This window comes from Syngnathus leptorhynchus, chromosome 2 (genome assembly GCF_054491065.1).
Source record: "Syngnathus leptorhynchus isolate UIUO chromosome 2, UIUO_Slep, whole genome shotgun sequence".
NCBI lineage: Eukaryota > Metazoa > Chordata > Actinopteri > Syngnathiformes > Syngnathidae > Syngnathus > Syngnathus leptorhynchus.
Genome location: NC_141196.1, coordinates 13,132,102 through 13,149,783, shown reverse-complemented (window position 1 = coordinate 13,149,783; position 17,682 = coordinate 13,132,102). Strand labels below are relative to the sequence as shown.

Genomic DNA, 17,682 nt, shown 5'->3' with positions numbered 1-17,682 from the left:
ATGCATTCTTGCCCAAAGACTCCATCAATCTTTCCATTTTTTTCTGTGCTGAATTATGACTGTCTGGTGTAATTGCCTAACACATGCATGGAGCCTCCAGGGTAAGCTTTTCCATTCCACACAAAGTGGAGACAAGTAAATGGGAAATGCTTGTGGAATTGGGCATAATTGTGACTGGCAGCACCAAGAATTGCGTTGAGCCTGACACCGGAGGTAGTCAGCTGGAGGGGGTGTTCAGCCGACAAGCAGACATTCGCTTGTTTTAAATCAACTTACGTTGACACAAGCACAGAGAGACACTCGGTTACAGGGGGCTGCTGAAGAAGACGCTAAGTTAATCAAGCTTTAGAGCATCGGATGACAATAGTTGTGACAGGTAGGAGGGAATACATCTGGTACACTGACTGAATCAACTGCTTTAACGCCTTCAGTATCATAGTATTAAACATCCCCATTCAGAGAGAAAATATAGTGCCTCAGTGAATTGTCCATCCATAGGCTGACCTGATCCCAGGTCAAGACTAGGAAATTTCAGACTTTCCAGTCTTGAGTCCAGCATACTTTGATCTTTCTTGCTCTCATACACTCCCCTAATGCAGGACAAACTATTCTATTTTGCAATACTGTAGCTCTTTAGAAAGACTGTTGAAATGAGATCCTTCAGAGAAAACAAATAATATTGTTTTTCCAAGGGGGAAAAAAAAATCCAACAACTGTTAAGACGCTTTTTGCCCCAAAGTCCATAATTACAGGCAATGGAAAATTGATAAAGGTAAAAACTACAAAACAAACATATTGACCAAAGAAAAACTGAAGATAACATGCAAGTTCAAAAAGTAAAAAAAAAAAATACATAATATTTCAAAGCTTATATTGTTCCTTATTAAAGGTGGCCAACTGGTATGAAGCCACATACACGGTGGTAAATTTTGTATCATGTTAACATATACCATTTGTGCTACCTTTGATATTTAGAGTATGTTTGGCGATTGAAAGAGCGTCATTATAGACACTGCGGAATGTTTAAAAAGAAAGTTCTCTGGGAGATAAACCTAACCCATAATCTAAAGTCTGTGCCCTAACCCTAATCCTAACCACTAACACCATGCATATTTAGACAAGCAGAGGTCATGAGGTGATCGGTGTTACTCTGAAACTATCACAACTGTATTGAAAAAACAAGGAGCTCACGGCTCAAAAAGACAATTTTCATCTAGATTCATCCCACCCAATTTAAAATAGACTTAAAAACCACCAATGGTCACACTCTTGTGACGCTAAGAGGCCGACATCATCTGCAAATACAAACTAGAAAGCCAGCTAGCCCTTGGGATTCCCTTCATTAAAGTGAAAACATCAAAGTGGACCCTTCCATTTCCCAACTATCTCGTAAGATTCCATTCATGGTAATTCTTAACGGAATAAATGAGAAAGGGCCTCACCTCTGTGAAGGTTTTCAATACAGAGTTGATTAAGACTTCTCATGAAAGTTACAATTGCCTGTTATAAATTGAGTACAGTTTGATTTAATTAGCACACTTTCTGAAACATTTTTTTTAGCTCTTGCTTGTAACACACTAGTGGGTCCTTCTACATAAAAGCAAAATTCAACACTGGCGATACATATATATTCAAAGCAAAGGTTCAATATCTTTTATGTGCCGCTTCCCAAGGCCCCTCAAGTAGTTAAACTAAATTCAAGCAATTTATCAGAAAAAACAAAGTGCTTGTTCCAACCTGTTGAATTCAATTAAGCCAAATAAAAAGGAAAATCAGGAAATTTTAGATACACAAATAGTCATACCAACGTGCACTTGTTCAGAAACCTTCAAGATACAAAGAAAAAGCACTTGGCCAAGCTGTTGAAAGTAAAACTGAAAATGAAAGTAATTAATATGTGACACACACTTATTGAAGGTTGCAACACAACACAGAAAAGTGTTATGCCAGAACATGGATTAAGACAAGTTCATTTATGAACAAGGTTTTAAAAAAAACAACAACAAAAAAACCCTGCAAGAGGTGGTGGCTATACTTGACCTGACTGATTGAGCTGCTCTTCAATGCAAAACAAAAACAAAAGCAGCGACTTTCTGCTCATATGGCTTTTTAGTGTCATTCCTCGGCATATGCATGAATTCAGCATTTTAACATTAGCCTTTTCAAAGCAACGCAAAAAAGCTCAGCAAAGACCTCTGGGTGTTGTAGAGCAGCTCGACACAGTGAAGGATGTGAATTACGCGGACAGGATTAGAGCAGCGGGAGGCAGGGTGTTGTTGTGTGGAGATGGAATATAAAAAGGGACTTAAAAACACACACCTAGGGTTCTGTAACCATAGTTAGCAGTCGGCCACCGAGAGCTTGGACTGGAAGGACTTTGATCACCTGGAAAAAATGTTGTGGATGCAATGGAGGGGAAAAGAGATCAGAGGAAATGAGGAAAAGGGTAGGATGCAGGAGTAAAAAAAGAGAAAACAGCATTAGAGCAGATTTCTTTAGGCAAGAACAAAACTCCCAGAAACAATCCTTAGACATTTTAAAAAAGCCATGAAACCGATTCAAAACCCCAAGAAAGAGTGATAGAATTTAAACAGTAAGTGTAAAGCATACTGTATTTCCTCAAATAGTGTCTTCCACTGTAGTAGATGCACTGTAAGAGATGCAAATGCTATTTGTAAGCTTTCAAACGTTTTAATATCACCCACAAAATGAGTGGGGATTGGAGTAGATTAGAATTGAAAATCTATTTTACAAATATGTTTCTCCCCTAACTAAATACACAGTGTAAAAAACCCAGGAAGGCCACTATATGAGCAAATATGGTTGGTTTTATTTTATATGGTCACAGAATCAAAACAAGAGGAAATGCATACACCCGCTTGCATTTAGGATACAAAATCATCAATAATGTTGAAGAGTATTACATCACAGTTTGACAAATTTTCAAAAAAATATCCAAATAACCAAGCGAGTGTAGCCACATAATATACGAAGAAATGAGTGGAAGACCCTTCAGATGAGATTGAGTGAAGGTTACGTGCATGCAAATGGAAACAAGTATTTCACTGTATGCTCACGTTCTATATGATCATCAGCAATAATAACCAATACGATGGTCAGATTTAAGACCGTCACGGGTTTTTGTGCAATTGAAATTTCGCCTACTAAAATCTAACAGATCCCTCCCTTGTGAGTAAACAAAAAAACTTCACATTGCTACACCAAACAAGAAAACTTCACTTTGCTACACGTAAATACAAGTCCAACTGTTTTGTTCCGTCTTACCGTTGCGCGGCATCCGTTTTCGCCGATCCCGGAAGGCTGCTCCCGACTGCAGAGCTTCCATCAAGCTGTCCATCACTCCAGTTTCATCTCCTTCTGTAGGACACACAAAAGTAATAATGTGGTTTTACAACTCTGTATAGTCTGAATCTGATAGATCAACACAGTAGTAGGCCATAAATGTGTAGTAAATACAACTTTAGATACAATCCAGTGCGTTCTGTCTTCTGAAGTCACCTAATTAGTAATAGAGTCTACTTGTGAGAAATTACTCTCAATATAAGTACATAATAGTGAAGGCCACAGTGTTTGTGTAGCCTTGTCTTGTGTCGTTAAATTCAAAGATAAAAAAGAAGACAAAGTATTCTCACAGATTTATCTACAATGATAGGTATGTCACATATGTGCGCTGAGTATTCATACAAAGCTTCTTTGGAAAAGACGTGGTCGAATTGTAGATAATGTAATACAGTATGTAATACATGAAGTCAGACAGATGCTGAAGAAACTCTCCTCACTAAAATATTGAGGAGGATTTTTATCAACACACTTTTCTTTCACCATTAAATCACAGCTCTGTTGTAAATATAGAACATGGGAACAAAAATGAAATATTTTGCTCAAAACTACACTGAAAGATTATAAAACACACATATCCTTGAACTTGATTCTGTATAAAATTCCAGAGGAAGAAATGTGGCATCTCTGATAGACTGTTTCTAATACTATTTGCAGACATGCCACTGTTGATGCAATAAAAGTGGCTCAATCATATTTCCCTATTGGGTGCTCAACTGCTGGTTTCTATGCAGATTTGTTTTTTTTAAATCAGTCGAAAAAATGACATATTATATAAACGACAAGTTGGGAAAATACAAATTTTGTAATCTGGTGGACTAATATGTACATGTTAAATAAACTTTTCTACAATACAAATGTCACAAAATTATTACAAAACACATTTATTAATAAACTTTCACTTCCATTAAAACCTATTTACTGTGCTCTAGTAAATACACTTGAAAGTGAATTTTGTTTCTATGAAAACGTCTTAGTTGCTGGGTTACTAAAAAACTTACATGAAATAATACAGCATCATAAACATAAAGTAATTTGCAGAAAAAATGTGAAAATGAGTTTACGGTAATTGAAATCAGGACAATCATATTTAAAATATCAGTCTGGAGTTTACTCATTGAGGTTTTGAGGGGGAAAGGGAGCAATATTATAACGTTTGATAAATATCAGGTATTCCCAGTTTTGTGTCCAGTCTTGCCAAAATAATCACCCAGGTTATCGTTTTATGTACGGGACTATGTTGAGAACGAATGAAGTGATGTCATTGACAGGGCTGTCCCTTTCACCCACCACTTGCTACTGAGTGCTTGCCTATGGATGGAATTTTTTTTTCTTTTCTTTGTAAATCACTAGGTGACCTTAATAAGCCACCATACGAGGGAGAGAAAAAAACTCACTGCCTGCCAGGCAGGCCACGTGAGCTCATCGCGCTGCCTGCTTCCTCATTCGACATGAGATGTCTCCGGCATCCCCCCCGGCCAGTAGACAAAACCTGATTCTAACGAATGTGAGTCATTCTCGCAATTTTGCAGCATTGATACTGATGTAAGGATTATTAAAGACCGTTGTATGTTTATAATTGGAGTCCAACACACACCCACACGCACGCACGTACACACACACACACACACACACACACACACACACACACACACACACACACACACACACACACACACACACACATACATATATATATATATATATATTGTCTGTATTTACTACGTTTGTAGTTTGAACAAATAAAGTTCTTCCGAATCACACACACTTGCTGTAGTTTTAACAGAACTATTTCATTTCACACATTATTCAAGTATACTGTGATTTTAACAATGTAGTATGGTGTTCGTGCTTGCATTATTATTTCATAATATATTCCTATCAAATCCACGGCCATTTCTTTTTCAGTGTAAAACCATAATAAAGAAAATATTCATCTGGTTTTAAGGGGGTGGGGTGCAAAAATGTTACAGCATGACTAGAATTTGTGGACCACCCTCCCAGTGCCCCCAAAGCGCACGTAAAACTTGGTATTTTCAAGTCATCCTCACTTGCCATTTAAATTGCACATTTGCTGTTGAAGGCTCCATCCCCATAGACTGAAGACAAAATCAAATGATTGCTCTCCATTAATTATAAAATAAATAAAACATTGAGTCACTACTGTTCCAGACAAAAAAAAAAGCTGTAGGATGCCTGTCCTTTCTCAGTAAACAACCAGGATAAGTAAAGTACATTTAAAGCTTAGCTACTAATACAGACAGGGGGAGCCTTGAGACAAAAGAGTCCACTGATCGTCACTGACAGATATTCTTTTTTTTGTAGCTAACGTAAGGGAGCTAAGTCCTCTTTACAAAGACTTAGTGCTGCACCACTCAATGCACTAGCCTTCTGTCACTGTTGGGTTAATGACACCAAAACCAGCCTTCAAAAAATAATACCCCACGGTGGAGTGGACTAAAGTACAAAGTTGACATAGCTGAAAAGGCGACTATCGGGGTGATAGGCCACAGCAGCACGGCACTCAACAAAGTTAAAAAATAAGCGTTGTTCTATATCTAGGTCATCTATCTTTACGCCCCAATACTAATGAGTCAGAGGGGCACCCTTTTCATCATTCCGGTCCAGAACAGACCTTATTTTAAGCTAGCATCATTAGGGTGACTTATAGTAGCGCCTGAGACTTCAATTCTTTTGCATACATGAGTGCTCTTGTTCAATCGTTATGTCATATTTCTTTGTATCTTCTTTTTTGCACCTTCCGAAATAAGTAGTGGTGCGACACGATCAATCCTTTGCAATTCAAAAGAGACACATTTTATTCAAAAGCTCCTCTATTAACTTAGCCAAATGTCATATATCATTATGAGAGAAAATCTGACTTGCAATCTTTCATGCAAAACAGCAGAGAAAAAAAAACTAAAAATAGAAGCACCGCATGTCTATCGCAATTCTTTAAATTGCAAATCTTGGCTTGCACTTATTTTGCTTTCTCTGTCTACCTCAAAGCCTTTTTCCCAAGAGCCGCTTTGTAACCGATGTATCTGTTTATCGGTGCGCTGTACTCAACAGCAATCCCGATTAAATCAAGTTTAATTACACCAGCTTTATCAGGCGAAAAAAAAAGGTCTGAGCCAAGTAAGTGCTTATCTCAAATTGCAGCACTACACCCAGATAGCAAGCTCATTGGTTCAAAGCATGTGCTTACAACTGTAGAACAATATGGAGAACAAATAACAGAACCAACTGGCAATGTCTTTTGAGGCTCATGCTTCCAAATGTGGGCTAGCACAGACAATTCGCATAAACGCCAGCGACAAGTAAACATTAATCTATAACCATCTGGCACAGGAAACTTTTTGACAGTTCCTTCTCTGGTGCTTTTTTTGTTGTCGACCAGACCGCGACATCGCAAAGGGGCACCTGACACTTTGATCAATTTGTCCTACTTCTCGCCTAACTGTCGCACAATTCATCATTGGTAATGGCCAGGACTTCAGAGCCCTGGTAGGCTGGAGTTCAGGAGGAGCACTGCAGACATGCACAAACTAAATGACTAAAATGGGAAACATACTCCCATGTCACCAAACGGTGCTCAATTAAAAAGGTCCTATTGGACTGCTGCTGAAAAGCAAGCATGCACCAGAAAATTAGCCTTCAAACTATATGAACTTATTAAGACAAAACTCCAGATAGACTCAAACTAAAATATGTAAACTTAACAGATACAACCTAAACTTTCTTTGGTACTCACAACAAACACTAATACGATGTTGTGTTTTAATGACTGTCGATTAATGAATTAATAGGATGCTAAAAACACAAGGCAAATACAACTGACACTTTGATGTCATTTATTCTGCCCGCACATGCTGGCACGCAAGGAGAGCATCACAGAAAGGTGTGCAAATTGTGCTGTGCCACTTGAACTGGAATGATGGGGACAATGCCTTGTGCAAGGGCACCTTAACGTTATCTAGCCTAACATTTCTCTAACAACTAGTTGCCAGTTTTACATTTTTGTCCACACTTTGACTTCAAGCCAATCTTCATCCACTACTCATTATCCTCAGTGATGGTTCTCCAGCAAAAGGGATTACAGAAGGGCTAACCTTTTATGCCACAAAGAGAACAGATCTTTCCTCCGCATACATACAGAAAATTGTCTTTGAAAAGTGGTAAGATGCGGTCACCTCAACAGACAGCCAAAACGTGTTGTGATGATCCTATTAAGGTTGCTGTTTTTCCTTGGGCTTTGAGGTACTTTTTTGTTAAGTTCAGAGTTAAAATTTTAAGAGCAGTCTGATATCTTAATGAGAGTTACCCTGAGATAAAATACTGACTTTTTGGATCCCGCCCATCCGTTGTGTGAAAGGCACTGGGTAGCACGTCCGCCTCAGAGGTAGGAGGGTGCGGGTTAGATTCCACCTCCGGCCCTCCCTGTGTGGAGTTTGCATGTTCTCCGTGTGGGTTTTCTCCCAGTACTCAGGTTTCCTCCCACATCCCAAAAGCATGCTTGGTATGCCGATTGAAGACTCTAAATTGTCCCTAGGTATGAGTGCAAGTGCGGATGATTCTTCGTCTCTGTGTGCCCTGCGATTGGCTGGCAACCGGTTCAGGGTGTCCCCCGCTTACTGCCCGATGATGGCTGGGATAGGCTCCAGCACGCCCGTGACTCCCGTGGGGACTAAGCGGTTCAGAAAATGGATGGATGATCATATGACCACATTATGGCTGTTAATTTTAACAAGGTTGCACTGAAAATCCTATTTATTGCCATTAATTATTACAGTTTTAGGTGAATGCAGTGGATGCAATGCTGACTGTCCCTTTCCGATAGGATTTGGTTTGTCACAAGTTTTATGTTCAAAAGTTAATAATCATAAAGCTAATGAAGAAGAGAAAGAGAAAAGACAAAAAGGGAGCGGGAACTGAAAAAAGGTCTCTAAGGAAGAATGTGATGACGGTTTGCGTGAGCCTGGTGGTGGCTGAGTGGTTTATGAGGAACAACTGGCAGAGCGAGCAAAGAAACAAGGTCGTAAAACACATTCTTCGCAAGTTGACAGCAGGAGCTTCTATGACATTTAATTATTTGCAATACATATGCTGCAGGAACAGGAACGCCAAACATCGGCTTAGCTCGAAAAAAAAGGACTAAGTATTTACTTGATCAATGACACCAATGCCTTTGCACTCACAAGTGAGTCTTGTCCACAGACTAACAGCAGCATTGAAAATTGTGACAACACTACAATGAAAGCAATGGCTGATGCTAATATCAAGGCCACTTGGAAGAGACAAATTCTAATACAAATAGTATATTCATGCAAAAGAAAGTGTATTGTATTTGAACTCCATAATAGTGGCATGTGTTTCTAAAATTATGTCAATCGCAATAAGAAGTGCATGCTATTCACAACTCACTAGATTATTGTAGTAATTGGAGTGGTTTCTCTTGTACTGGATTTAATTTGAGCATGTAGGTGTACCTAACGGATCTTGCCAAAGTTTATACTGACTGATTTCCATTTCAAAGTATTTGATCATGTCCTCATTCTTACAGTAAACACCAAAGGCATGACATTCCTGTAATTATGCAGCAGCGTCAACAAAGCCTGTTCATAAATTCAATTTGCTACTTGTCACTTCCTGCATGTTTTTGGAGAGGAAAAAATACTTATATCGACTGAGAGCTCTATTTTAGATGGGTCCAACATATTTGTAATTATTCGGGGAAAAGTGAGGTGTGTAATTTCGAGAAATTTAAAACTCCTGTCTGGTAGTTTCACAGTACACTATGATATCTTGCTGTGTGCCCCCAAAAAAACTGATAGCGGTGCATGCGAGTGCAAGTGGAACACGAAACACAAATATTAATAGCCAACCACAATAATGAACCACACCAAACATACACCAGGTGTTTTTCATTCCAAAAAAGAAAAGTTATTGTTCAGTAACTATAGCAAAGGTGCGTTGTGAGTATCTGTCCAAGCTTCTCAGTAAATTATAGCTAGGAATGATAAAATGGCTAGAAACATCAACGCACCAAGTCTGGGCAGTGACTTTTCTTCCCTGAGTCCGCATTAACAAAGCGTGGAGTGCAAAGTACATATATATTGTGTAACATAAAGTAGTGAGATGATGGCAGCCACGCTGTTTTCTCACACAATGTACTATTTTTGTGGAGCACACTGGTGCTGTCACGCAACTGGAGGTGGCACAAACATGGAGCCAAGAATCAAATTGAAATTCCTGATTCACTTTGAGTGTCTCAAATTCTAGAACAACTGTGTGCTGTCCAAAAGATAGAAAATAATGCACAGAATACTGGTGAGATGAGACATTAAGATAAATGACTTATAAGTCATGAGCATAGGTGCCAGTCTCATTTCTTAATTGTCACACAAAACATTCTTCTTTTATCATTCTTAAGTCATGAGAGTAAAATAGATTAAAAAAAAACAAAAACAAAAAACAATGGCAGCATTTGATGACTGATGAATTTGGAGCATCAGACATGAGGATCATTGTGCATAGGAAAGATGTCGAGAATCCACTAGCCTCTAAATAGCCTCATACTGCGTCTAATTTGCTCTGTAATGAGATCTAATGAGGGGTTACAGGCCGTGCTTGATGAATTGAAACCACTGGCTGAGAGTTTAACTTCACCTCAGTCAACCTCCTTGAGCAGAGAGGGAAGGATGAAATAGAGAGAATAAGCAGAGGGGAGGAAAACCCTACTTTTATTCTCTTTTTTTTGCTTGGTTTCTGTGTCATGTTTTTAAGCACATTTGCGCCCATCTGTTCGCCCGCAGAATGTCACCTGTGCAATTAACCTAGACCATTAGCCGTGAAAGAAAGGCCTCGCTGGGTGGAGGAGGGGTGCTTCCTTATGAGCAGGTGGAGCGGCTATAATGATGCTTTTGTTTAATCTCATCCCTCGCTCACTTTAAAGCACCAAAATTCAAGCTCGGTTGCCCAAACGCGTAACTGTTAATAGACTCCGCTTTCCTACTTCCACTGTTGCATTGCTGCCCAGTTCTTTTATTGTCTTCATTTTAGCCCAGTCCTTCTCAGCAGCCTCCCGGCCTGTGACTGACACACACACATGCACGCACACTCAAACACACATCATTACAGGCAACACAAGTGCCCAAAGGACAGCAGTCATGCACTTGTTTGATGTGTCTTCTTTTTACTTCTCTCTAAAACATTTTTTTTCCCATTTCCCCCCGCAGTCAAAGCAGTGAAACCTTACAAAAGCTTTGACACAGAGACTTGAAAAACTTTTTCAAACAGGTCTTTAATGTGCACTTCCATTTCCTGTCCAGGTTCATCCACCTTTTCTAAGGCTGAGGCCAAGTTTAAGCATAACATCCCTTTTTTAAGCTATTCCACTACTTTATATTTAGTGCATTATATATTGTCATTTATATTGGCGTAAATGTACAAGTAGTTTCGGTATAGCAGAGGTAAACTAATATAGAGCATTTTAAGCGCTCAGTCCGAAATATTGGAGGGTTATACCAATTTGGATTTATAGTGAGAACCAATATTGTTATGCTGCTGGTACTGGTTCAGGTTCAAAACCGAATCGTATGTGTCTCAGTTTCCAAAGCAGCACATGACTAGAGTTCCCTGGCTTCATTATATAAAATGCTGGTTGAATGTTCACGTTGGGGACTGTCACGACCACTGATGTCAAAGGAGACTTCCCTCTAGACCTGCATGAGAGTAACTGCTAGTCTGGCTCCATTCAAAGTGCAAGTGCTAATTTTGTCTCGGGCTCTAAACCAGCACCATTACCAGCTCAATGCGGAAAGGGTAAAATGATGTTGGGCTACCGCTCCCACCGATCATGTGAGCTCCCTTTCTCATGAGACTGACTGTCGTTCCAGAATGGACTGTGCTTGACTTGAAGACTCTGAATTGTTCATAGGAGTGAAAAGAAGTGCAAAACCCTTTGTCTATATGTGCCCTGTGACTGACTGGCGACCACTTCAGGATGCACCCTACATGAAGAGAATAAGCGGTAAAAACTGGATGGAAAAATATGTCATAACATGAATAATAAAAATGTATTTCATGTTCCAAAAGATGTAGTTTATGAACAACTCAGTCAGCCAAATATGTTTGCTATGGAATAGAATCTTATGCATACAACTTTCAAGCACTTTTCACAGTACTTGACTTGAATCAAATGGCCTCGAGATACTGCAATTTCTGTTGACATTCGGCGCAACAAAAATACAATATGATGATTTTGGAATTCAAACATTACCAAGTATTTAAAGCATATGTGGGAGCTCTGCATGTGTGTATGCAGGGGCAAGTTGTAAAAATGAATCAGAGTAACTTTCTTACCCAAATTATTATTATTTGCTTAAATATTAATTGTTTTACTGATACATACCCACTTGTGTCACCTTCCACAACCCTGCATTCAAAGGAGGTTTGGGGGGGGGGGTATTGTTGCCTCTACTTGGGTCTTGCCATGAGCTTTTGCATAGCACCGGGATCAGAGTGGGAAAGGAGGTTGGAAGCTCAGAATGTCTGGGAGATGTGGGAGGAGAGCTCAAGGTGATTTTTTTTTTTTGGGGGGACATGCACCAGCTCAAGAGAGAATGACTGGTCAGTGTGTGCCCATAGGAGAGAAACGAGAGCCGTCATGACCAAAAAAAAAAAAAGGGCTGGGAGAGGCACGGAGAAAAGTTGGATGTCGACAGGGGAGAGATGAAAGTGGATTAGTCGCCGTGGCGATTTGCATTCCGTGGTGGAACGAAAGCCCATGCGATGCCCCCAAATAGCTGGATGCATGAATAAGTAAACAAACAAAAACCAAAATAAACCCTCCATCTGGATGGATGTTGCCGGGTCCCTAGTGGCAAACAGTAGGGGAGGGTGGATGGCGGTAAAGTGTGATGGGAGGACCAGAGATGCATGCGATGTTGCAACCAACACACTCTCCTGCCTCCACAATCATTCATTTTCTCGGTCCTGAGTGTCCATATTGCTATTTCCATGTGCAGATAGTTCTGCCCGGTAGCACCACAGCGACAAATGGGGAGGCCCTGACAGATGTTAGTTTGACATACTTTCCTGGGTCGCCGTGTCAAGACGCCCAGCTGCGTTGAACCCACAACCCCACATTTTCCAAATGTGAAATTTTGTTTATTTTCAGTATGAGAGTGCACAAGTTTATGATCCATGAGGTTGTTAGTTGTTGAAAAGATACACAGAAGTGAATTTGGGGATGTTCAAACAGTTTTTTGTGCTGGAATAAAATTAATTCGACATTTTTCATTTCAACTGAACATTTTTTTTTTGATGGGGGTTGTTAGACGGATTACAGTGAAAGTGAATAACCAAATTACAATACACTACTGAATATACATTTTAATGGGGAGCTTGATAAAGTTCTTGGTTCAAGATGCACGTTGCAGCTTTTCACTGAACTGAAGCAAATTTCAAAGTTCATTATATTCATTTTGAAAACGGTGGGGTTCGAAGTAGATTTAGAAAAATGAATTACACATTTTCTTGAATTACAAAGCTTAAAGAAAGCATGTTCACTGATGCTAAATTAACATTTGGATCATTTTCTCTTATCTGCTGCTTCCTTTCTCTATTGAGTGTCATTGTACTTCCGATTGCGTTTTATTCTCTCGGCACAGTTTCCAAAATATATTTTTTTGTCTTCAGGGTAAGCTATAATGCCCTGATGATAAAATGTACTCACTCTTCAGAGAATTCCTGTAAACACAACAGTGAAAAAGTATTCCCTTAAAGGTGTCACAGGACTACGTTGAAAATATGCAGACCATTTTTTATTTTTTTTAAACTTGTATTTTATGATGTTTTGGTTGATACGGAGAGGACAGGTAGAGAATTACTTGAGCCACTCAGGTTATTTAGATGAAAGAGACGTCTAAGCTCATTAGACTTCTGTTAAGTCTGGCTCTTATCTCCAGGGCAGCATTCAGAATGAGTGGCACGTTTGGATAGTTAATGCCGACTTCTGGAACACGGCTCGAGATAACATCTGAACTAAAGTCCACACAAGTTGTTTGCATCTGTTAAAGGCAGTGATGTCTCTGAAAGCTAAACAGATCTGACAATGAAGTCTGCTGAAAGTAATTAAGTTTGATTGACTGGGACGTGACTGGTGAGGTCCATGTATGGGTGGAGAAATGGTTAGACACTTGAGCCATCCATAAATTATTGATATTCAAAGAACCCTTGCAGCAAGGCGGAGCAAATTTACGAAAAGTCAAGTCAAGTCAAGTTTATTTGTATAGCCCTGAATCACAAGCAGTCTCAAAGGGCTTCATTTCTGGAAGCTAGAAATCATAAGTAGAGGTCAATATGTGACTCCGTTTTTATTGACAAGATCAAAGAGGTATTTATTCATTCATTTTCTGAACCGCTTAGTCCCCACGGGGGTCGCGGGCGTGCTGGAGCCTATCCCAGCCGTCATCGGGCAGTAGGCGGGGGACACCCTGAACTGGTTGCCAACCAATTGCAGGGCACACAGAGACGAACAACCATTCGCACTCGCACTCACACCTAGGGACAATTTGGAGTGCTCAATCGGCCTATCAAGCATGTTTTAGGGATGCGGGAGGAAACCGGAGTGCCCGGAGAAAAAAGAAAAGAGAAAAGAGGTATTTATTTAATGATATATTTCTAACAGTGAGTGAAGTTTGCAGTGATGCTGAACCGAGCTGCATCAAACTAAAATTGTTTACCAAAGTCATGTGGACATAATCCCTAATATCTAATATGAACTCTTAGACACACACCCAAAAAAAAAAATCACACAAAAATCTGAATTGAGCAATAATACATGCAGTGGGAATCTAGGACTAGTACGTATATGATGAATATGCATTCTCTTGACATAAAAATCATGCAATAGAGGTTTTTTTGTTCTCTTTGGTGCCACAAGATGCCACCAGTCCACTCTTTAAATAGGAAGGTAGTAAAGTAATTGGTGTCAAAGACACACTTTCAAGTGATTCAAGTGAGTGTCTTTCCCGCATAGGAAAACTCAATTCACATGCAAGTAATTTTTTCAAGGGTAATGTAAGATGTTTGAAGTACTGTCACTGCTTTGGGTATTTTGTACAGTTTAGACCATTAATAAAGGAAATTATAAAAACACATAATCTGTAGTTGTCAATCACTCACAGATTTGTGGCAGGGCTTGGTTACTACATTACCTAATAGGTAATGTTATAGAAACCTCTGAGGGATTATTCATTTCTGGATTTTCATAGTTAGTCTTCTTTTTGTGAGCTAGAGCCTATCCCAGCTAACTTTGGGAGAGAGGTTGGACACAGTCTGTATGTAGAATAAACATAATCCCTTTAGTTATTGAGTATCCTAATTTGAATGAGATGTAATCAATCGCTGCCATACTAAGGCGACACAGTAAAAGAATCAAGCCGTGAACTCATGTCTCGACAAGCTATCCATGGAGTTATCGTCATTCGGCACGTCTGTGTCACCATAGAGACAGCGCAAACGTGGCGGGTGCGTACCTGCCTGTCAACGCTCGCCTCTGATCAGCTAGTGCGGCTGAGGCTGTGATACAGGTGCACGCACACGCCTTCCTGCCTACCTGCAGCTGTCAGTGTGGCACAAAGTCATCAATCTCAGACCCTCCACCTCTGTCACGGCTGACAGGAAGCCGTCAGCCACCAGCAGTAAGTCAGCCACATATGCATTTTGCTTTCGCATGCCACACGGAAAACATGTTTAAATGTAGAAAAACAAAAAGTGCTCCAGGACACTAACTATAAAAAGATATACAACTGTCACAATTTTGAAGCTAAAGAAAACTGAATGTAGGGAAAACGGAAGGCCAATTGATAACGCTCACAAATGATAGTCTGTGTAGAACATTACTTTATACCACTTTACACATTAGAAAAGTGAGTCATTTCTCAGTGAATGTATCTTTTTATAATGGCTCTTTAAATCAGGCTATTTTAGGTCACGGGTTCAAATCCAACACTCAAACATGCTTCTGGGCATGTTAGCAATAAAAATGAAAACATCATTAAGGAAAGAATCCATCCACAATGTTTCTACTGTATATGTGAGCGGTGTAACATCTTATACATATGCACAACCTAAAAGGTCACGCGCCCACAATGAAATCATTAAACGTGTGACATTTTCATGTCAATTACTTATTAACACTTCAACTCAACAGCCCTGATAACAGTGTGCACAGTCAAGCTGATGCATATAAGGCAACTAATAAGTAAAAAAAAAATGAAAAACAGCAGGGACGGACAACTAGTGTTAAATGTAACCTGGAGAGAGCCATGGTGATATGTGAATCATTCAAAGAAGTTCTCCACAATATCAATATGGGATTGATCCACTGTGATCTGTTTGGGAAAGGCAGGGCATTCAGTCATACTTCGAGCAGAAATTGTGCATGCCTACTTTTGTTTTGTCCAATCACAATGAATAAACTACGTAAAAAAAGTACAAAAATCTTTACCAGCTAAAAATACTTTTTGCTGATCTTTGAAAAAGGAAATAATTGGCAATTCTGCAAGAACGGAAGGGTTTTGTGAACTCACAAATGCTGGAAAAATTCATCTTACAGGCAGGGTTAACTTAGATGAAGAAGAAAGCTGCAATTTTTCATCAGCGCTACCAGGAGGTGGGGGGGGGGGAGGGTTAAGACCACACACTTGCTCACCGGACGTATGACGAAAATGCCATTTTAAGTATGGACAAAATGTAAGTCCGCACGTGAATATTAAAAATATGTGTATAATTGATGCCCAATTAAATGTATTTGGCGGTTAGGCTTAAAATCTTAAAATCAAATAAATATTTATTTTTTATTTAATATGGCGATCACTGGCAGGGGGAAAAGCATATTTTGGGAGAGATTTAAAAAGGACACACAATAGTGTAATAAGGAATGTGATATGGAAAACACATGACTTCCACATAAAAGATGTGCAGATCCAGATGTTATTTGAGGAAGTTGAGCAATTATCTGAATTTGGATGTTGTAATAGTCTATTTGGTGACACACAACCTCAAGATATGAGTCAAGTGATCAATGCTGAAAACACATAATTCTCTTCCCAAATTTGATCACAAACATCTTGGTAGAGGCACAAAAATATCCCCACCAGACAATTCTGACTCGTGCCTGCAAGCTGTTGCTAACCGTTTATTTGGTTGAAATCATGTCCAAAATGCAATTACTGCTTTGGGGAAAAAGTCTGCATGTATGGAGTCTTTTTCTTTTGGTGCTTATGATACACTTTAAAATCAAGAGGGGTAGTGTCTTGATTTACGAGTGATCCGTGTATTTGAAGAGTTGTGGTGTAACAACACATGTAGACAAACTATAGCAACAATCACTGGCATATATTCTTTATCCCATTAGACAACAGCTGTTAATATTATACATCTTACTGAGTCAGTCAGGTCTGTACTATACTGGCCCCCGATGGTCAAAATGAACACAACAGAAAGAGCACAATGTAGAATTGGAACAGATTATTGGCATGTCCATTCTTTTCAATAGGGAAATATGATTTGAAATACACATGTTTGAAATAGTGCTTTCTTAGCCAATTAAATATTGGATACCTATATAGTATTGTATAAATGAAGATTTAACACATTTTTCCATTAACACAAACTAAAAAGCTTCACAAGATAGAATATATAATATATCGCCCCACCCTATAATAAACTAATTTCAATTTTTTTACAAATTGGATCATTCAACTTTCCATTATCGAGTGCCTTCAAATGATGTTTGTTTCAATTTTATTTTGATTTTTATCAAATAAAAGAGGGATGTTTCTCTATAAAATGGTTCTCCAAACTTTTTTCTTACCCCTTTTTGGTTGTTTGTTTATTCCTCTGCGCCTCATGCCAAGCTGTATTGAACTCAAAAGTGTTTCTGGCTCTGCGGCGCTGTTCAAAGCTTAGTTGTTTCGACTGAGGTACAAAGTTGACACGCGGGTGCAGACACTTGCCACAGACGGGGGGGAAGTGGGAAGGGGGGGGGGGGGGGGGGGCTCTGACCTCACCAATGTTTGCCAAGCATGCAGCCTAAGGGACCTGCTGCTTCTCAGAAGAGGCCTTAAGAAAAGATGGGCCACTGGCTTGACCCTGCTCAGGCTTTTGACACATGCTCCTTGTGACACTCTTTCATATGTTGCTGCACAAAATACACCACAAAAAAAAATAACCTTTAAGCCCCCCCCCGCTCAAAAAAAAAAAGAAAATCTTATGTGACTGGATTTGTTCAGCAGATATTTAAATGCAAAG

General features: G+C 39.4%; 1 protein-coding gene across 9 annotated transcripts in view; it reads right to left on the bottom strand.

Annotated features, from left to right (window-relative positions):
* Positions 1 to 17,682, bottom strand: part of diaph2 (diaphanous-related formin 2) — a 323,477-nt gene that overhangs the window by 44,922 nt on the left and 260,873 nt on the right. For 7 of the 9 annotated variants that reach the window (XM_085903879.1, XM_085903893.1, XM_085903850.1 and 4 more), the window contains 2 exons: positions 3,286 to 3,378; positions 2,320 to 2,385 (listed from right to left, as the gene is read on the bottom strand). In XM_085903879.1, coding sequence (XP_085760005.1) covers positions 2,320 to 2,385; positions 3,286 to 3,378 — 159 coding nt within the window. The remainder of the gene's footprint in view (positions 1 to 2,319; positions 2,386 to 3,285; positions 3,379 to 17,682) is intronic. The other 2 variants (XM_085903888.1, XM_085903920.1) reach the window with 2 other exon arrangements.